At 45.3% G+C, this 22791-nt stretch overlaps 1 protein-coding gene across 2 annotated transcripts; it reads right to left on the minus strand.

Moving 5' to 3' along the window:
• Nucleotides 1-229: 229 nt before the first annotated feature.
• On the minus strand, nucleotides 230-11350 carry MTG2 (mitochondrial ribosome associated GTPase 2). Of its 2 annotated transcripts, none has more exons than XM_063425663.1 (7): nucleotides 11274-11350; nucleotides 8032-8265; nucleotides 3281-3428; nucleotides 2932-3047; nucleotides 1972-2190; nucleotides 1078-1216; nucleotides 230-872 (listed from the first exon to the last, which is right to left on the minus strand). In XM_063425663.1, exons 2-7 carry the CDS (start codon nucleotides 8236-8238, stop codon nucleotides 481-483), a joined length of 1221 nt encoding a protein of 406 aa, XP_063281733.1. In that variant the 5' UTR covers nucleotides 8239-8265; nucleotides 11274-11350; the 3' UTR covers nucleotides 230-480. The 2 variants fall into 2 exon arrangements, with proteins under 2 accessions (XP_063281733.1, XP_063281732.1); XM_063425662.1 differs by lacking the exon at nucleotides 11274-11350 and adding an exon at nucleotides 8641-9030 and having other exon boundaries at nucleotides 8032-8259.
• Nucleotides 11351-22791: the final 11441 nt, after the last annotated feature.

A 22791-nucleotide genomic window follows, 5' to 3' on the forward strand; every position in this document is an offset into this window, starting at 1 on the left:
AATGTGGTTTATTCCTTAAATCTGGAACGGAGGAAGATTGACCATGGATTACATATTTAGGGCCAAACTGGAGGAATTGGCCATTTTTATCTATATCAAAAGTTTGTCTATTTCATTGGACTAAGATTTGCAGTCATCCTGCCACAACATCACCTGACCACTATGATTTTACATGACAGGCAGACACGTATTCATTTTACTTCTCAATAAATTGTATTTTATTTATTTTCAGTGACACCCGAACATGTTACGTTTTAAATGTATCCGGAAAAAAATCCCAATGAGAATCATTTAATTAACACACGGTAAAGAGCACCACCTAGTGGTAAGGTTCTCTATCTATCTATGTCAATTATTGTTATGATTAAATCCAATTGTAGGAAAATTGAGCTGCAATAAGGGGCATATTAATCATCGTTTAGAAACCTGGATAAGAAAGATAAATATATGTGTCCAGCAGTCCTCTGGGGCGTCAAGTGGTCACCAGTGTAAGTAAGTCTTCCTATCCTTGTGGTCTGTTCGATATTTATCATACAGCTCCCGTAGATGTAATATTAGTTCTTCTGCATTCTCCCCAGTTAGTGCTGAGACTGCAATAATTTTACTCTCAGTCTTCTGACGCAATTGCTCCAAGGTTTCACGAGACTGAGGAAGGTCTATTTTATTAGCCACAATCACGTGTGGGCGGCTGGGGAGGCGGTCGTCAAACTGCTTAAGTTCATATTGCAGGGACTGCAACTGTGTCCAGGGCTCTGGGTGGGTAAGGTCCAACACGTAGAGGAGGAAGAGGCAACGCTCAATGTGACGCAGGAAGGAGATGCCCAGTCCACGGTTTTGATGGGCCCCTTCGATGATGCCAGGAATGTCAGCCACTGCAACAAAATCAATGCAATAGTTACACAGCCCAGGAGAGGGCGTCAGACACAAAACTACACCATCATTACCATAGAGGGGAGTGATGGAATGGGAAACAGCAAAAAAACTGAGCTTTCTAACAAATATTTTAAAAAGAACCATTTTAAATGACTTTAAGGAGGTGCTTCCAGAGTAAATGGTCAGTTTCACAATAGATTTTACCTGAGACCTGCTCGTAGTCTCTGTAGTTAATGATTCCCACGTGAGGATTGAGGGTGGTAAACGGATATGGGGCCACGGCAGGTCGGGCATTTGAGAGAAGGCGCAATAAAGAGGATTTCCCTGCATTGGGGAATCCCACCTGGAAAAACAAACAATTGCCACATGCTAAGAATCTAACACTCCATCATAGCAGTTACATTAGAAAGGACACAACATGCATGCGGAGCTCCCAACTGGAGGGTTAATACTGGATTATATTAGGGAGGCCAGAATAATAGAAACGGCGCTTTGTTAATGGATAAAATGCAAAGAGCCGCTCTTCAGCAAGAAGCGTGCCAAACCAGAAGTACTCACACTGGTATCTCCCTCATAAAGCCCTAAACAAGGCAAGCTCACTACCAGCTTAGCCGAGGAAAATGAAAGGTAACACGTTAATTCACCCAGACATGTAATCAAGCTGAGAAGTCATGGGGGACCGGCTGAGTGAGAGGGGGAAATGTCAATGTAGCCTTCATGGGATCTTAGGTAGCTGGGAGTAACATAATTTAAAGAAACAGATAAAAGAAGAACAATCTAGCTGTCTGATACCAGTTTGGAGGATCGTATAGGGGGGATAATTAGAAAGCCAGAGCAAAGTCTGAGACAAACATGAAAGATGGGGAGCAGGAAGTGTTCACGTCTCAGGAAGGGGGGTAGCATCTTGAAGATGAAGATGCCAAAAATGGATTAGTAGAAATGGAAGTAAATGAATGTTTAATGAATATGAATGGCTTTGAAACGGCCTTTGTCGTTTTCTGTCACTAGCACAGCTCTTTCTGTTACTTAAACACTTTGTGATAGCGTCTTCATCCTCAAAACGATCACGAAGAAACACTTTGCACAGTGACTGCTTACCATGCCAGCGTGCGCCATGGTTTTAATTTCCAATTGCAGGACCCTCTCCTCGCCAGGATCACCCGGTGTGGCCACCATAGGCGCACGGTTCTCATTACTGAGGAAAAATCGATTTCCTTTCCCACCTGCTCCACCGTGAGCCGCAACAAACTGCTCTCCTGGCTGAGAGAGATCAGCCAGAACCATCCCGTCTTCTTTAATTAAAGTTCCCAATGGAACCTGATTTACACAAAGAACAGGGGTTTGTTAAACAAGATACATTGTAACCATCTCCCTAATAAACAGTAAGCAAAATACACACATACAACAAGAACTAACCATGGCTATCTTACACAATACAATGTACTACAAATCTACAAAGATTAAAAAACAAACAAAACACACAGTATGTCATCATGTGAGGTAAGGAACACTAAACATTAATATCATTAATTTTCTTTGTCTGAATTTTAAAACACATAAAACAAGATGGCTGCTCACTAAACTGGGAAATAACAGGAATGGCTAGTGTAAACACAACGTAGCAAAAACAAGCAGAAAATTTATATCTTGGCCTCATATTTCCTTGCTCCGTTCCACGTTTCATGAATAACCCAGAATATATGAACAAGTCTCTCCATGGGAGACATGATTCCAGACTGCAGAAAATAAGAATCTTTACTATTGTAATGCCAGAATCATAGGGAATAGGGAAATTACTGGCAATCACACTGGTCATGATAAAATCTATTTAGTTAATGTTCTCTTAAATAATAAAAAAAAAATACCCTGCAAACCTCATCTGTAGACTGCTAGAAAGGCAAGGTGGCTGCACCCAGGGAACTTACTGGGCTGAGTAGTCTGGTAATCACTATTTCTGGGGCACCCATTGTCTGAATTTAATTGGTATTGCAATAAAGAGGATGAAATTATTTTTTTGGGGGGGAGAAATCAACTGACAGAGATACAATCCACGCTCACCCCAACATTTATGTGCTCTCCATTTCTTCCAAAGCAATTGCCACTCCTGCCAGGCTCCCCATGATTCCCCTGATAGACCGGGACGATCGCAGACAGAGACTTGATATTGGGATCCACTGAAAAACAAATGGAAAGGCTGAGAGAGCACAGAAAGACAGCACAATACAGACACAGACATGTCTCCTACAAAGGATTATCTAACCCAAATCCAGAGAAAGTGTCCTTATATTTGTATAGTTAATAGTTGTAGTAAAATAAGTTAAATACCAAATTAAATAAAGGTTAGCCTTCCTACCAACCAGTGTTTGTAGGGGGATCTCCATGAAAAAAAAAAATCAGAAACATTTACCTTTGAAGATCACGTGCCCCCCGTTTCCACCGTCCCCTCCATCTGGACCCCCATACTCCTTCCGGGGCTCACTGTGAAAACACGAAGCACCATTACCGCCAGATCCTCCTAGCACCCGCACTCTGCGTTGGTCTACAAAATGCCGCGTCTAGAAAGAAACACTTTACAAATTAAAATGGAATCAACCTGTACAACATAGTATTAAAAACATATTGCCCACATTTTGCTGCAACGTACAAATGGTAGGATTGGGATTTGGCAGAAACCCAATTAATCCCTCCCGTGTGCCCGTCTAATGCAGGATTGAATGTTCCATATCAGGTTTCTTAGCATCAAATCTATAACATCTAAATTCCCCAGGGTACATTCTCCCCATTATCGCATGGATATTTCCTAAGTCCCATTGCAGAACCAGTCAGTCCCCATAACTCAGTCCAACAGGAAAAAAAAAAAAGACCATCAAAAAGCAAGCGGTGAAACTGGTCTGGATCAAAATCCATAAGGAATAGTTCCTGCCTTTGACCTGCTAAAACAGAGACTCAATAAGTGTGCTTTAAAGCAAGCTTTGTGTAACATTACCGTCACTCTATGGGAGATTATAGGGGGGCTCTGCTTACAGTTAACATGACCCAAAGGATGGAAAGAGTCCCAGAAAAGACAATTATAATTATTAACAAAATTGGGAGAAGTCAGATCACTAGCATTCCTATTCAAATAATATGAATTAAAAAAAATAAAATCTGGGGGCGGGGCCTGACCATCATGGCCACCGGACGTGTTTGCCATGAGCTCCGTACAACAGCCGCGGACATCGGCAATATTATCGACAATACCATCCCCAAAACTCACCCAGCCGGGTACCGCAATGCCTCTAACGACAGGGGAGAGCTCCGATCCGAGCCTGGAGACACACGCTCCGGACGGCGGCCAGACACAGCACCCGCGACCTGTACACCAGGCAAGTCCCACGGAGGGTGGAAACGGCCGTTCCTCCATCCTGGGACCGCAGGTAAAGCATAAAATACCCATTCCCCCCCTCCGGACCGGCGGGGGATATCCCGGTCCATACAGAAAGCACGGCAACCTCACAATGCCGCCCAGACAGCCCAAGCAAGGCCCTCAAGGCTCACCTAAAATGGCTGCCGCCCAGGGAAAACTACAGCCACAAGCCGACCAGGGGGCACAGGAGTGGATGATTTTATTCAATGCCAGATTTGAGGCAATGTGTCAGGACTTTTGGGAGCGACGTGAACGCAGACCTCAGGTGAAACTGACCCCTGTTGCCTCAGAGCCCCAAAATGCACCTACAGCGGTTAAATTAATGCCTAATTCAGGACTCACCCCACAGCACGACACACTCCCACCCGCACCCCCTGCGCCACGCGGGAGGGGAAACGCAGGAATCCATGCCCGCTCTTCTTCCAAGCTGGGGACCCCAGTGGTGGTGACCCCCCCACAGCCGTCCATACACCCCGGGGCAGGTCCGCACCCAGACAGACCCAGGGGCCCACGATCCTGGAGTAGGGATCAATGGAACACAGGCACAGGTGCCCGCACAGGTTTTGGGCCGAAGATGCAGGGAACCTGGACCCCGCAGACCCTCCAGCCGGCAGCAGGACAGTGCTCATACCCCCTGCAGACAAGTCACCTGGAGGGACGAAGAGGGAACAGAGGTGCCATACAAGCCGTGGCGAGGTCTAAACATGAACACAAAGGGACTACCAATCCAGGGAGTCGGCTGAAAGCCACGTTCTCACAAAGAACTGCTGCCACATACAGCCACGACCCAATGGAAGATGCGCAAGCAACCCATCTAGCACCCCTTGTTATTACCCCTATGCAAAATCTACACATGTTCATGTTACTAATTTGTCTGAAATCTCTTGCTCAGAAAAGCGGCTCTTACCATGACGCACTCTCATCATATTTAGCATGACTGGGTAGCATAAAAGTTGTGAATGCCTTTACTAAAAAGCACTATATGTCTCGAGTTTTAAGCATGACAACCATATCGTAAAGAAACATATTAGATGTAACTAAATAGCCTGTATTAAGCTTGTCTTATAAACTAAATATTGTGCGTTACTATGCATGCCGTGCAAATGTTAACTACTGTTTCCAAACTACAGGTGAATACTGATGTGACATTGCAGGCAAGTGTATGTTATGTTCACAAATTACTTTACTCCCTTTAGCTACATGTCTAGGAACCAGCTTGTAATATGAGAGAAACGTACGCCTACCCTTTATACCCCACCTAGCATGTTAGATATAGCTTGTACCTTACATCACTTAAAAAATTGTGCAGTATACTCGTTTGCTTTGACCTTTGTTATGCTTTCAGTTCGCTTTCTTGCCACCACTGTTGGGGCATGGTATGATGCACACAAAATTAAAGATTTATAAAAAAACAAACAAAAAAACAAAAAAACAAATCTGATGTTTGAGCAGATTTACATAAACTAAAATACTGATGTGACCCAGTGCACATCTGTCTCATGTAACGATACTCTAGTCTAGAGCCTTTCACATACATGAGGTTCTCAGGGTTACATTTAAAAGAATTAGATAGTACAATAGCGCCTGATTTATAAACAAAACTGAACTCACCTTCTGTAATACAGCATTTCCCAATTTGAGAATAAAAATGGGGATCCGGGGCGATTTGCCTATCGGAGAGCCCATTCACTTAGGGCCACCCGATCGGTATTGCTGAACTATAGGGGTTCAGTCGCGGGCTTAAATGTGCCCCTGTAGTATTGGATGCAAGGGGGAACTGACAGTGTGTCACTTCCTCCCAGACTTACAGACCATTGAGCAGGATGGAGAGGAGGCAGGAGAAGGGAGATAGCAGCAACCAGCAGCACTCCAACAAACCAGCAGCACTCCATCACACCAGCAGCGCTCCAACAAACCAGCAGCGCTCCAACAAACCAGCAGCGCTCCAACAAACCAGCAGCGCTCCAACAAACCAGCAGCGCTCCAACAAACCAGCAGCGCTCCAACAAACCAGCAGCGCTCCAACAAACCAGCAGCGCTCCATCAAACCAGCAGCGCTCCAACAAACCAGCAGCACTCAAACCAGCAGCGCTCCATCAAACCAGCAGTGCTCCATCAAACCAGCAGCGCTCAAACACAAACACACCAGCAGCGCTCCATCAAACCAGCAGCACTCCATCAAACCAGCAGCACGCCATCAAACCAGCAGCACGCCATCAAACCAGCAGCACGCCATCAAACCAGCAGCACGCCATCAAACCAGCAGCTCTCCAACAAACCAGCAGCTCTCCAACAAACCAGCAGCTCTCCAACAAACCAACAGCGCTCCAACAAACCAGCAGCGCTCCATTAAACCAGCAGCGCTCCATCAAACCAGCAGCGCTCCAACAAACCAGCAGCGCTCAATCAAACCAGCAGCGCTCAAACACAAACACACCAGCAGCGCTCCATCACACCAGCAGCGCTCCATCAAACCAGCAGCGCTCCATCAAACCAGCAGCGCTCCATCAAACCAGCAGCGCTCCATCAAACCAGCAGCGCTCCATCAAACCAGCAGCGCTCAAACACAAACACACCAGCAGCGCTCCATCACACCAGCAGCGCTCCATCAAACCAGCAGCGCTCCATCAAACCAGCAGCGCTCCATCAAACCAGCAGCGCTCCATCAAACCAGCAGCGCTCCAACAAACCAGCAGCACTCCAACAAACCAGCAGCACGCCATCACACCAGCAGCACTCCATCAAACCAGCAGCGCTCCATCAAACCAGCAGCGCTCCATCAAACCAGCAGCGCTCCATCAAACCAGCAGCGCTCCATCAAACCAGCAGCACTCCATGCAAGTCATCCTCCTGCAGATAAAAGGTAACCTAACAGGAGGGTGACTGCAAATATAAATATTATAACTTGTGTGTGTTTATGCATCTGTGTGTGTGTTTGTGTGCATCTGTGATAGGGAATCTGCCAGTCTGTGCATCTCAGTGTGTTTGTATGTGCCAGTGTGTGTACATGTGTCAGTGAGTATGTGCCAGTGTGTGTATCTGAGTGTGTATGTATCAGTGTGTGTTTTTGCATGTGTCTGTGTATCTCAGTATGTGTGTATATCTTTGTGTCAGTGTGTGTATCTGTGTGTCAAAGTGTATGACTATTTGTTTCTGTTTGTTAGAGTGTGTGTAAATCTGTGTAAGTGCAGACATCCCAGCAATCAAACACTAACACAACATGCAAATACACTCCTGCAAACACAAACATGACATACAAAGACACCCTTGAACGCCAACTCTAAAATGATATACTAACACTCAAACACCAATACTATTCAAAAATGTACATCCGCATTAAAATCCAACACACAACTGCATGTAATTGCAAGCATAACATACAAACACACCCCTGTATTAAAACACTAAAATTATATACAAAACACCAATTCTACACACAGAAGCACACCTGCTCCTAAGTACTACAAGTATTACTATGTGTAGAAATTTGCCACAAAAATTATGCTCTGTTAATTAAACGCTTTGTGCTGCGGCGCTAAGGTTTTTCAAAGGATTCCACAGGAAAAATGAATTGGGAACCCCTGCTCTAATGTAATCAACCTCACTCAGGTAAAAGGGATAATTAGTCTTTTGAATACCCTACATGTTGGAAACAGATAATGAGACAATAAACCAGGTCATATTATTTATGGGAATCCCATCAGGGATGGTATCTGGTGAAACCCAAACACCCTTAATAGTGCCCAACCCACCAGTTTCTTCTCAGACAAGTCTCTCTTCCTCCTGGTGAGATCCCGAGGCTTGGCACACAGTGAGCTACTAGTAGACAGATGGCAAGGACAAGGGATCAAGTTCTTTTGTGACCCAGGGCCGAGGTTTTGCCGGAAAATCAAAGAACGGCAGAATCGGAAATCTTCAACCAAAGTATGTAAGCGAAAAATCATCCGCAGCGTCGACATCCCATGACACCAGAAATAACCCTATCACTGGGAACAGAGAAAATGAAAATCTGATACATAGAGCCGGCATTCAAATCATGTCTAAAAAGTAAAATTAAATGTAAAAATCCACGCACATATCAAGAAAGCCCCCATCTTGGCTCCCTGTAAATCTTCTTTATTTACAATGTCCTTTTCTGCCAAAATGAAAAAAACATGAAACAATGATGCTGTTTTCCTCCTGATTTGCATTGTGTGCCCTGGCTGTGCCTTATGTGATCTTGATTGTAAAGTTACTAGCTAAATCGTTCACATACATTTTAAAGGAGAAGGGAGCATTGTGTGAAATAAAGGTTAACACAAGTTATAATTGATTTTCAAAGCTTTATTCAATAATGTAATTTTCAGAGTAGTGACAGTAACGCTTATATGCATTGGTGGAATAAATTAGAGGCATCATGTGACTGGCATATGAAACAAGGGGGTGCAGGCACTCTGTGACAGTCAGAGACAGTAAGTATAGGTACAGGCACTCTGTGACAGCCAGGGGACAATAAGGAGAGATGCAGGCGATCTGTGACAGCCAGCGACAGTAAGTATAGGTGCAGGCACTCTGTGACAGCCAGCGACAGTAAGTATAGGTACAGGCACTCTGTGACCGCTAGGGGACAGTAAGGAGAGGTGCATGCACTCTGTGCCAGCCAGGGGACAGTAAGGAGAGGTGCAGGCACTCTGTGCCAGCCAGGGGACAGTAAGGAGAGGTGCAGGCACTATAGTTAGTTATTTGGGGGTGGGGGTCTCTGTATAGTTAGTTATTGGAGGGTGGGGGGCCTTGTATAGCAGATTTGGGGGGGGGGGGGATCCATCTCTGTATAGTTATTTATTGGGGGGTCCCTGTATAGCCGGTTGAGTGCTGGGGTCCCTGTATAGCCGGTTATTGGGGGTCCTTGTATAGCAGATTATTGGGGGGGGAATCTATCTCTGTATAGTTATTTATTGGGGGGTCCCTGTATAGACGGTTATTGAGTGCTGGGGTCCCTGTATAGCCGGTTATTGGGGGTGGTGTCCCTGTCTAGTTATTGGGGGTCCTTGTATAGAAGATTATTGGGGGGAGGAGGGGGGGTCTATCTCTGTATAGTTAGTTATTTGTAGTGGGGGTCCCTGTATAGTTAGTTATTGGGGGTGGGGGTCCCTGTATAATTATTGGTGGATGGGGGTCCCTGTGTATTTAGTTATTGGGGGTGGGAGCCCCTGTATAGTTAGTTATTGGGGGGTCCCTGTATAGCCGGTTATTGGGGGGGTCCCAGTCTAGTTATTGGGGGTCCTTGTATAGCAGATTATTGGGGGTGGAGGGTCTATCTCTGTATAGTTAGTTATTGGGGGTGGGGGTCCCTGTATAGTTAGTTATTGGGGGGTGGGGGTCCCTGTATAGTTAGTTATTGGGGGGTCCCTGTATAGCCGGTTATTGGGGGGGTCCCAGTCTAGTTATTGGGGGTCCTTGTATAGCAGATTATTGGGGGTGGAGGGTCTATCTCTGTATAGTTAGTTATTGGGGGTGGGGGTCCCTGTATAGTTAGTTATTGGGGGGTGGGGGTCCCTGTATAGTTAGTTATTGGGGGGTCCCTGTATAGCCGGTTATTGGGGGGGTCCCAGTCTAGTTATTGGGGGTCCTTGTATAGCAGATTATTGGGGGTGGAGGGTCTATCTCTGTATAGTTAGTTATTGGGGGTGGGGGTCCCTGTATAGTTAGTTATTGGGGGTGGGGGTCCCTGTATAGTTAGTTATTGGGGAGTGGGGGTCCCTGTATAGCCGGTTATTGGGGGTGGGGGTCCCTGTATAGTTAGTTATTGGGGGTGGGGGTCCCTGTATAGTTAGTTATTGGGGGGTGGGGGTCCCTGTATAGTTAGTTATTGGGGGGTGGGGGTCCCTGTATAGTTAGTTATTGGGGGGTGGGGGTCTCTGTATAGCCGGTTATTGGGGGTGGGGGACCCTGTATAGTTAGTTATTGGGGGGTGGGGGTCCCTGTATAGTTAGTTATTGGGGGGTGGGAGTCCCTGTATAGTTAGTTATTAGGGGGTGGGGGTCTCTGTATAGCCGGTTATTGGGGGTGGGGGTCCCTGTATAGTTAGTTATTGGGGGTGGGGGACCCTGTATAGTTAGTTATTGGGGGTGGGGGACCCTGTATAGTTAGTTATTGGGGGGTGGGGGACCCTGTATAGTTAGTTATTGGGGGGTGGGGGACCCTGTATAGTTAGTTATTGGGGGGTGGGGGACCCTGTATAGTTAGTTATTGGGGGGTGGGGGACCCTGTATAGTTAGTTATTGGGGGGTGGGGGTCCCTGTATAGTTAGTTATTAGGGGGTGGGGGTCTCTGTATAGCCGGTTATTGGGGGTGGGGGTCCCTGTATAGTTAGTTATTGGGGGTGGGGGACCCTGTATAGTTAGTTATTGGGGGGTGGGGGACCCTGTATAGTTCGTTATTAGGGGGTGGGGGTCTCTGTATAGCCGGTTATTGGGGGTGGGGGTCCCTGTATAGTTAGTTATTAGGGGGTGGGGGTCTCTGTATAGCCGGTTATTGGGGGGTGGGGGTCCCTGTATAGTTAGTTATTGGGGGGTGGGGGTCCCTGTATAGTTAGTTATTAGGGGGTGGGGGTCTCTGTATAGCCGGTTATTGGGGGGTGGGGGTCCCTGTATAGTTAGTTATTAGGGGGTGGGGGTCTCTGTATAGCCGGTTATTGGGGGTGGGGGTCCCTGTATAGTTAGTTATTGGGGGTGGGGGTCCCTGTATAGTTAGTTATTGGGGGGTGGGGGACCCTGTATAGTTAGTTATTGGGGGGTGGGGGTCCCTGTATAGTTATTAGGGGGTGGGGGTCTCTGTATAGCCGGTTATTGGGGGTGGGGGTCCCTGTATAGTTAGTTATTGGGGGTCCCTGTATAGTTAGTTATTGGGGGGTGGGGGTCCCTGTATAGTTAGTTATTGGGGGGTGGGGGTCCCTGTATTTTTTGTTATTGGGTGGGAAGGGGCCTCCCCCGTGTTTTCAATGCTTTCCCCTCACCTTCCGGTAAAGCAGCTCCTTCTTCAAGTCACTTCCGGTTGAACTCCCAGCATGCTCCGCTCTGCAGGTCACATGACGATTAACCCCCCCAGAGCCAGTGTGCTATACAGAGTGTTTTAATGTGAAATAATGAATTATTGGGAAATTCTGGAATATATTAATGGACAGGATTTCAGGAGAGCCTCCCTTTATCACAGTTACATTATTTCTCTTTAATACACTATTTTCTCTTTACCTGGATTTATAAAATTTTTCCTATAGATTATAACGTAACGCGTTAACCTGACATGACACTGGCAATGTGCCATGCGCCGCCGGATATTATCCCAAAATAAAAATTAAATATTATATATGGAACCTCTCCGTAATCTGGGAATAACAAGCTTTCACTTTCTCCGTAAAATTCCCAAAACTTGGAATTGAATATACTGAAAAAATATTTTATTATCGTCCATTCATTGGATATGTTGGTCAGTTTTCCAATACACGGTGCGTTACGGCAGCAGCGCTGACTGGGAATATGAGGAGAGATGGTTGGCGCGGTTATTTACTATTTATTTATAAAATATTTTACCAGGATGGATACATTGAGATTGCTCTCGTTTTCAAGTATATCCTGGGTCCACAAAACATTGCATTGTTACAATAAGGTACAATAAAATACAAATACATAATATATACAAAATTTAACATAGAATAGGGAGAAGGGAGAGGACTAAAGGGGGGGACTAAAGGGAGAAGCGCCAGTAATTCAGAGTAAATTTCAAATTAACAGCCAATGTAGCTGGACTGGAAAATTATCCAAATCATCGAAGCTTCCACTTCAACTCCTTTGGCCTTGGTCTTGCACGAAACGCATAGATTATACTCAGGCACGTAGAACTTTTTTCACTGTAAGTCGTTATAGTACCATTTTACATTTTTCTAATAAAGAATCGAGAATTTAAGTACTACAGTGACCTAATATTTCCAGTTGTGATACCGGAGAAACTGACGGAAGCCAAGCACAGAGAGATGGACACAGGTTTCTTCAGGAAGGAAGAGATTCTTTATTGGATCACCGATCGGGACTCAGAGGGACTAGCGTCACCAAAATACAGCAAAGTCTGAGTACTGAATACATAGAGTACATTCCTTATATAGCACTGTAGCTCCTCCCACAATTAACTACACCCACACATACCCTTAACCTATTTAATAAATAGAGTCTAAACTCATCCATCCGGTCTAACCACGTGGCTCATCTGATACAAAGGAGAGGGACGCGTAATTCCAGTTCTTACATTCCTGCACCTGGTCAGTACAGTGATAACAGTATCTTAGCTACGTGTAATTAACTAACTGATACTACAAACACATATACATACGCCTTGTGGCAATCTTAGCCTGCTAAACTTGTATTTTACTGGAATTACATCACATTCCCCCCTTTGATGCCTCTGATATTTCACAATTACTTGAGGCATCACTTAACCTTGGTTTGCATATACCTCAGGTTACCATGAACCAGACCAGACTTATCTTATGATGTGAATCTTTTAACACTCATCTTCCTGCATTGGTTCTCCTTGATCTAGAGCCTTATACTTATATATCGCCATTATCTGTGCAGCAGCCTTCCTCTCTGCTATACTTCCTATCAGGCTTTGCACAGACCTAACTACTAAGGGTATAAGACACGGTAGGAGTAGACACAACAGTAAAATCAGTAGGACTCCACCTACCACTGCCTTAAGCCCTCCAAACCACTCATACCAGCTACCAAACCAACTACTTGGATTGTACCCTTTCCATACCTGAGTAGGCACATGCACTAGTTTAACCATATGGCTAGTAAGCTCAGCTATTGCTTGCCCTTCGTCATCTATTTGAAGACAGCAATTGCTCAGGTTAAACTTCCCACATACACCTCCCTCTACTGCCAAAAGGTAATCCAAGGCTAATCTATTTTGGTACACTGCTGTCCTCATCCTGGTATTATGCTTCGCTAGAAGATTGAGTGCTTGTGAGGTCTCATTAGTAATAATCTCAACCACCGCCTGTAATCTTATAATACGGTTGAGCATATAAATTGGGGTTCTATAACCAAAGGTACCATCTTCTGCCCACGTGGCTGGCCCATAATAATCTATGATACGCTGGGGAGGCCATTCATTATCTTCCCAGGTGCCTATCTCTAAGGGTCCCCTTTTCTTCCTATGATTCACATCATACACTTTAACACCTAAAGTCTCACCTGTTTCAATCGGTAACAAGAAGAAGGATGGTTTGAGCATACCCAACACACATGCCCCTTCCCAGTCCTGTGGCAACTCCGAATAGGCTTTCTTACCACAGATCCAGTACAAATTTGCTGGGGCTCTCCAGGTAGATGTGATGGATAAATCAAACCACACATCCTTTAAACTGGCATATCTAGCAAACGGGTTAGATGGTTCTGAGACATTTGAAGCCGACCACCAAGTTGTATTTTTAGTATCATCATCATAAGCTTTTTGCCCTAGACAAGTTAATTCTCCTACAGAAGTATTATACATTATTCCTTTCCTTGCTATGCAAACATAACCTATGATGGAGGTCTTTAATCTCCACTCAGATTTACCTCTAACACTCAAATGATAATCGGCTTGTGTAGATATTAGTTGGTCAACTGCCTCAGAACCGGACATTACCTCCTTTGCTTCCCAAGGCCATTGGTCTCCCATGTTAGTACCTCCACACACATAGCAGTTGGTAACATTAAGACTACCGGCAATACTTTCAGCTAGGTCAATGAACAGGTTTTTAGCGTTATGGGGGATCTTATTATCTATACTCATCTCTTCATAAAAGGAATGGTATACTTGATGAGTCTGGGAGGATACCGTATCAGTCTCTATTCCTATAAACAATAATGTCCCAGGATCTAAACCCGTCCCGTATATCTGAAACCCAAATAAATTTCCATACTTATCTAGGAACTTGTCGGGGTTATTAATAAGTATATGGACTGGGTTGCATTCCATAGACTTACAATAAGGGCTAGTCGGCAACTTAGTCACTATCACGTCTTTATCTACTGTCTGTCCCCAAGTCGCCCACCCCACACAAGACCAATATGGACAAAAGTTATAGTCTTTATTTGGGCATCTAGGACTCACATATTTATTTTTACTACTGGGACAAATATATTTATCATTAGACCCATACGTCCTCTCCCATCTAAGATCCCCACATACATTCCACGGTTTTCTACCACTTGATATCGCCTTACATGCATCAAATAGCAGAACACCCGAAGAATGTACGGATTCTAACACCGTCTTATTAATTAGGGTCCCCTGAGGATCTCCATTCCTGAGAGTCAACCAAATTGTACGAGGTTGATACTCTGGACTGAAGCACTTAGGTTCTCCTACTCCTAAATGGCACACACTATAGTCTATATTTAGGTATCTACATCTTGATACCTCTCCTTTACATTCGTATTGTGAATGCCAAATTAGGGTTTGGGAAATATGGTTACCTGTTCTCGTAGTCTTAATGCATACCTCACAGCTAGGAGTGTCGGTACCTCTACCTTCCTGAATATAAAAACACATATAAATAAACACAATCAAAAGCACATCTTTCGCCGTCATCCTCAGTCTTCGTCCGTGCGATGGAACCTCAGCTTCCAGGATGTGAGGGCTGCAGGGAATGGAGTTCTGCTCGTCTTCACAGGTGTCCCTTCGAGACTTTCCTGGCTTATACACTATGTGTTGGTAAGCGGACAGGCTTTATTATGGCCTTCTCACTCACACCTGTAACAATAAAATTTGTAATCCACAATAATTCCTCGTTACTCCGACTGAGTAGTGCGTTTCAACCGGATCTTGCAGGGATTCTCTGGATCTGCTGTAATTTGCCAAGAATCGACTGCTGCTGGTTTAACCCTGGAGTGATGTATCCACGGAGTTACTTCGGCTACTTTTATCGCTGTAGGGGTAGACAAAAGAACAACATAAGGACCTCTCCACTTGGGCCCTAACGGTACATTATTCCACTCTTTAATCCACACTTGGTCTCCTGGATGATAACTATGAACAGGGGGATAAATATTCACAGGTAATCTATCTTGTACCCATTTCTGTACCTCCTCCATAGTCTTACCCAACTCTACAACCTGCTGCCGGGTAATTCCTTCTCCCAACTGACTCAAATCCCCCCTTAAGTTACCAAGTACGGGAGGTGGTCGCCCATACATGATTTCAAAAGGAGAGAGGCCCATCCTTCTGGTAGGGGTACTGCGGATTCGCAATAAAGCTATGGGTAAGAGAACGTTCCACTTAAGTTGGGTTTCCTGACACATTTTAGCCAACTGGTTCTTTATAGTTCTATTCATTCTCTCTACCTTACCAGAACTCTGGGGTCTATATGCAGTATGAAGCCTCCACTTTATACCAAGCATATGAGTCAGTTGTTGTAGGCACTGATGAACAAAAGCTGGACCATTGTCCGATCCTATAGAACAGGGTAGTCCATATCGGGGTATTATTTCTCGTAGCAGGAATCTTACAACTTCTCCTGCTTTCTCTGTACGAGTAGGACATGCTTCTACCCAGCCTGAATAGGTGCACACAATTACCAACAGGTAACGATGTCCACCCGATTTAGGCATTACTGTAAAGTCTATTTGTAGATCGGACATGGGGAGTCCCCCCATAAACTGGACTCCTGGTGGCTTTACTGGTCCTTGTCTTGCATTATTCTTAGCACACGTTACACATCTGCGTACAATGGCCTGAGTCAAGTTGGACAATCTTGGTATGTAGAAATGTTTCCTGAGAGATTCTTCAGTACTGTCTCTCCCAGAATGTGTCCCGTTGTGATAATTTTGGACAATTTCTACCGCTAGTGATGCTGGTATGACTATTCTTCCATCTTCTAGCTGATACCACTTGTTCTCCAAATACTTTCCCGGTTCAGTCTTTAACCACTCCTCTTCTTGAGCTGTATAAACTGGAGTCCATTGGGACAGTGGAGTTGGTATAAGAGCAGCTATATGCCCCACATACTCCTGTCTTCCTGATTCAGCAGCACGCTTAGCTGCACTATCTGCCATCCGATTTCCCTTGGTTACATCACCATCTCCTCTCAGATGCGCTCGACAATGTATGATACCGACTTCTTTCGGCTCCCACACTGCTTCCAATAGTTGTAGGATTTCAGCTGCGTACTTGATTTCTTTGCCTTCTGAATTCAGTAGTCCTCTTTCTTTATACAAAGCTCCGTGGGCATGAGTGGTTAAAAACGCATACTTAGAGTCCGTATAGATATTTACTCTTAAACCTTCAGCCAATTGTAACGCTCGTGTTAGTGCTATTAATTCTGCCTTTTGTGCTGATGTTCCTTTCGCCAGTGGCCGAGCTTCTATCACCTTGTCTATTGTTGTCACTGCATATCCTGCATAGCGGATCCCTTCTTTCACATAACTACTGCCGTCGGTGTAATATTGAACATCGGGGTTCTGGATGGGAAAATCACGAAGATCTGGTCTACTTGAAAATACTTCATCCATTACTTCCAAACAATCATGTTGACTTTCAGTAGGTTGCGGCAAAAGGGTAGCTGGATTTAAGGTGTTTACAGTCTCTAAATGCACTCTTGGGTTTTCACACAACATTGCTTGATACTTGGTCATACGGCTGTTACTAAACCAATGATTTCCTTTGTAATCCAACAACGTCTGTACTGCATGTGGGACTCGTACATAAAGTTCTTGACCCAGAGTGAGTTTATCGGCTTCAGCTACTAGCAGGGCGGCTGCAGCTACGGCTCTTAGACAAGGTGGAAGTCCGCTGGCCACTGCATCCAGTTGCTTAGACATGTAGGCAACAGGTCTTTGCCATGATCCCAAGTACTGTGTCAATACTCCCACAGCCATTCTTCTTTGCTCGTGTACATATAAGTAGAATGGTCGTGTGTGATCAGGTAGACCTAATGCTGGGGCACTCATCAAAGCCTTCTTCACATCTTCAAATGCTGTTTGCTGTTCTTGGGTCCATAAGAAGGGGTCGTGCTCTGTACCTTTGATGGCTGCGTACAGAGGTTTTGCCAGTATCGCATAGCTGGGAATCCATATCCTACAGAAGCCTGCTGCCCCCAAGAATTCTCGCACTTGTCTTCTATTCTTGGGTATTGGTATTTGGCAGACAGCTTCTTTTCTCTCTGGCCCCATAATCCTTTGACCTTCAGAGATATGGAATCCCAGATACTTGACAGTTGGCAAACACAACTGAGCCTTCTTCCTGGACACCTTGTATCCTGCCTTCCAGAGAATATGTAGTAGATCGTGCGTTGCTTGCTGACATTTTTCTTTTGTAACTGCTGCTATCAACAAGTCATCTACATATTGTAACAATACACATTCTCCTGGGATAGACTCGAAATCCAGTAGATCTTGACTTAGAGCTGAACCAAATAGGGTAGGTGAATTTTTAAACCCTTGGGGCAGTCTTGTCCAAGTCATTTGGCGTTTTGAGCCCGTTACAGCGTTCTCCCATTGGAAAGCGAAAATACATTGGCTTTCTGCGGCAATTCGGAGGCAAAAGAAGGCATCTTTGAGATCTAAGACTGTGAAGTAAGTAGCCCCGCCCGGAATTAAAGCAAGCAGGTTATATGGATTGGGTACAACTGGATGTATGCTAACAACCGCATCATTGACTGCTCTTAAGTCCTGTACAGGTCGATACTCATCTGTACCGGGCTTTTGAACAGGCAGCAATGGGGTGTTCCAGGGGACAGTACAGAATTTTAGGATACCATACCGTATGAACTTATCCAGATAGGATTGGATGTTCTTCTTAGCCTTCTGCGGAATGTGATATTGTCTTAGGCTCACTGGATAAACCCCATGTTTCAGTTCAATTTTTATTGGTGGAATATTGCGGGCCAGTCCTGGTGGGTTGTTCTCTGCCCAAACTCCTGGTATGTTAAACAATGTCTCATCACTCCTAGGGTTTTGGCTAGTCAACACTGTATAAAGTCGCCACTCTTCTTCCTTTGGTACGGATAAAGTCATAATACCTGAAGGTCCATTAAACTTTAAGGATGTTGTTCCATTTGGTAGGAACGTAATCTGCGCTTGTAATTTTGATAGCATATCACGTCCCAGCAATTGGACTGGACATTCAGGCATATAAAGGAATTGGTGTTTTACTACGTGGCCTCCCAATGTACAGAGTCGACTTTTAAGAACCGGTTTTTCAGCACTTCTTCCAGTTGCTCCTATCACAGTAATAGTCCTTCCAGATGGAGGAGCAACTAGATTAGTCACCACTGAATGTTCAGCACCAGTGTCGATCATGAACGCACTCCTTTTCCCCCCTATTGATACATCGACCATAGGCTCCGCTCGACCAAGGGGGATGGAGCCCGGTCGGTATCAATAGTCCTCCATGACAGTGTCAGCCAATCCTACAAAGTCCCTACCTTCTCTATCGCGGGACCTTTGCGCTGCTGGAATATACCTGTCTTCCCTAACACTTCCTCTGTTCCCATTACTCCCTCTATAACCATTACTCCCTCCGGGGCCTCCTCTACCTCTCGCTCTACCTCTAAAGTTTCCGTAGCCTGCCCTGGGTTGGTCTCTCTCGTACTGCTCTCTTTGCGGACATTCGTTCCTCCAATGCCCTTCTTCCTTGCAATACGCGCATTGATCCCTACTCAAAGGCTCCCTACTCCATCTATTATTGCCTCTATCTGGGCCCCGTTTATCTACGCCTGCGATCGCTACCGCTAGCATATCAGCCTTTTTACGCATCTTGCGCTCTTCCTCTTTCTTACTTTCTGTATCCCTGTTCATATAGACCTTATTTGCTACCTCCATTAGTTGGGTGATGGACATACCTGCAAACCCTTCTAACTTTTGTAGCTTGCGCTTAATATCTCCGTATGCTTGGCTGACAAAGGCGGAGTTAACCATTCGGGAATTGTCTGCGTCTTCCGGATTAAAGGGGGTATACAAGCGGTATGCCTCCAATAATCGGTCATAAAAGACACTGGGCGCTTCATCGCTTTTCTGGATCACCTCAACTGTCTTCGACATGTTAATGGCTTTCTTTCCTCCGGCTTTCATGCCAGCAATTATAGCGTCTCTATAGGCTCTGAGTTGAACCATATCAGCACCATTTACGTTCCAATCGGGATCGGTGTTGGGATAGTGTGTCGCGGCCCATGCTGCTGGATTGGCTTGGTTCAAAGCACGGGCTCTATCCTCTAATGCTTTAATGGCTGCTTGATTTATTCTTGTCCTTTCCTCATTGTTAAATAAAGTCATTAGTAACTGCTGGCAATCAGCCCATGTCGGATTATGCGTCTGTACTATTGAGGTGAACAGATCAGTCATAGCTTGTGGTTTCTCAGTATACGAGGAATTATGGGTCTTCCAGTTTAAAAGATCGGTTGTGGTAAATGGGACATATACGAAGACTGGGTCAGCGTGTGCCATTTGACCTGCGGCATCGATATAAGCTGACCCGGGATTCAGACGAAGAGGCATCTGATAGTGCTTTAATTGTTGGGCACCAGTCAACTGTCGGGTTTGGATGGGGCTACGTAGAGAGGCGTCAGTCATGGGTTCCGGTCGGGGAGAGATAGGGTATGGGGATGTGGGAGGTCGGTTTTGGGAAAAGGTCGTAAATAAAACACTTCGAGCCGAGCTAGATGAAGCTTGACCGGAAGTCTGAAGTGGCGCCAAATCAGGATATTCGTTTCTAATGGGGGTGGATTCTGGTTCCGGAAGGGGAGATTTAGTACGAGGGGGGGTGGATCCTGTACTGGAGGAGGAAGCGGAAGTGGATGAGGGTAATGAGGGGAGGGGTGCAGGACTTCCTGCGTTTGCGTCACTTCTTCTTAACGGAAAGTAAGGGGGCGGCAAAGGGATCTCGGACTCAGGGGGCGTGTCCAAAATGGGCCTAACACCAGTCCTAGTGGACGAGCAAGTCCTAGCTACCATGAGGCGACACTGCTCCTCGTGGCATGTCTGGAGCCATTTTGGCGAGTCATTTACGGCCTGTCTCCAACAGTCAATATAAGGAAACTGGCCGTAAAGTTCAGGCCTACCCGATACAGCCACGTGTAAGCGCTGTACCAGAGTTGGATCCAAACTGCCACGTGGCGGCCATGCCGCAACCAAAGTAGGCCACTCCCTAGTACACAAAGTGACCAAACGTACAGGAGACATCTTTACCCCAAAATCACAAACTTTGAATCCCTTTTTAAAATTCTTAACCATACATCCTAAGGGATCCGGAATCGTTGACTGCGACGCACCCATACTTAACAATGGAACGTCGTCGACAACGAATACTATACACGCGTACTATTCAACAGTCACACCCGTTTCCTCTGGCAACAGCACCACGTGGTACGGTTACCAAGTGAAACGTACACAATAACAATAAACACTCAGGGAATTCCCGTACACACACAGCTGTTACACCAGTCACTATATAATCAATATTATGCCCTTTGGCGTAACTATACAGTCACCCACGCTATAATTCTCTATATACGAATTACCCGTCTATAACACACCCCAGTAACATCGTCTTTTACAAATAGCGGTTACAGTACGGTTAGCATAGGTCAAAGCACAAGTTAAGGTCACAATACAATTATTAGTGGTTATGGTGTTAAACATGCAATGGACGACAATGATTAGTACTTATTATATAATGTCAGTAAATATACAGGGTTATGGTACCGTGCACTATAATACAGCAACACACTATTAACACTCTCGCTAGACGGCTGAGCTCGCGCTATCTAACAAGATATACACTTTACTAAAACAATCGTTAACACATTTACAATTCCCAACTAAACTATTGGCCAGTACCTTGAATGGACTACCTAAAACTATATACACCCGTTTTGGTTAGCCACACTGCCCAATCACCACATATATAGCGAGCTAGAGAACCGAATTTACACAGGCGCCTCTTAGTCGCACTATCAAAAGTCTAGTGGGTTCCAAATTTACACGCCTTCCCACTTAGCCCAGATAGGATGAGAACTAGCGAACCGAATTTACACAGGCGCCGCTTAGTCTCCCGGTCCCTCCGACCTAGCGAACGTAATATACACCCTAGAACGCTAGTCTAGACAAGACACCGGTGTCCGGCTAGGGCTATTTACACCAGGACCCCGCCTGACTAACCAAATCAAACGGTCTGACTAAAGAGCGTTCGATCGAGCGGTGCGCCTTCGCTCCTTCCCTCCGACAGAGGGGGCAGATACACAGATTCAAAACCCCTTTGGGCCTACCGCACAATCGGTATACCCCTAGTGGGTCCTGCCGTCTAAAACAGCAGTTGTCTTACCTCCTCGTTCCTGAACCTGAGTTCACACTCATCGACGGGGACACCCCAGCACTTCTCACGTAGAGGCCGATGATCTCCTGGACAACAGACCAGTGGCGCCGAGACGAAGGGAGGTCCACGCAGAAGTTCAGGGGTGCAGCCGTAGAGAACGTGGGCAAAGATAGACCGTCTCACGCCTCTGCCTCTCAGCTACCGTTGAACGATGAGCTTCCCGGCCAATGCACCAAATGATACCGGAGAAACTGACGGAAGCCAAGCACAGAGAGATGGACACAGGTTTCTTCAGGAAGGAAGAGATTCTTTATTGGATCACCGATCGGGACTCAGAGGGACTAGCGTCACCAAAATACAGCAAAGTCTGAGTACTGAATACATAGAGTACATTCCTTATATAGCACTGTAGCTCCTCCCACAATTAACTACACCCACACATACCCTTAACCTATTTAATAAATAGAGTCTAAACTCATCCATCCGGTCTAACCACGTGGCTCATCTGATACAAAGGAGAGGGACGCGTAATTCCAGTTCTTACATTCCTGCACCTGGTCAGTACAGTGATAACAGTATCTTAGCTACGTGTAATTAACTAACTGATACTACAAACACATATACATACGCCTTGTGGCAATCTTAGCCTGCTAAACTTGTATTTTACTGGAATTACATCACAGTTGGAGCCAAATTTCTTTTCTTTTTTGCTGTGTTACTTGGAACATAAAATAAGCTGACCACTTACCTGGCAACCTGGCCGTTAACACTGAAGTAGAGGAGGTGAACTTTAACCCCTTAAGGACACATGGCATGTGTGACAAGTCATGATTCCCTTTGATTCCAGATGTTTGGTCCTTAAGGGGTTAAAAGGAGCTGTGCAGGAGAGGTGCAAGTTTTCCTATCTGTGTTATTTGTATCCAACATGTAACAGCCAACATTAATAAATCTTTTAAAGACTAGTGACGATAGTCTCTCCTCTCCAATCAAAAATGTTGAATGAGCGACAATTGCCTCAAATGCAACAATTGCCCAACAGAATGCGTTTCATACTGAAACATTATATTAATGCAATCAATGCAAATATAATCTAGAAGATGGTATTCATACAGTTACAATGTGATGCAGTTAATCAGTTTAACTTGGGGTGTAATTTACCAGAATGCATGGTTGTCCACACC

This window comes from Pelobates fuscus, chromosome 6 (assembly GCF_036172605.1).
Source record: "Pelobates fuscus isolate aPelFus1 chromosome 6, aPelFus1.pri, whole genome shotgun sequence".
NCBI lineage: Eukaryota > Metazoa > Chordata > Amphibia > Anura > Pelobatidae > Pelobates > Pelobates fuscus.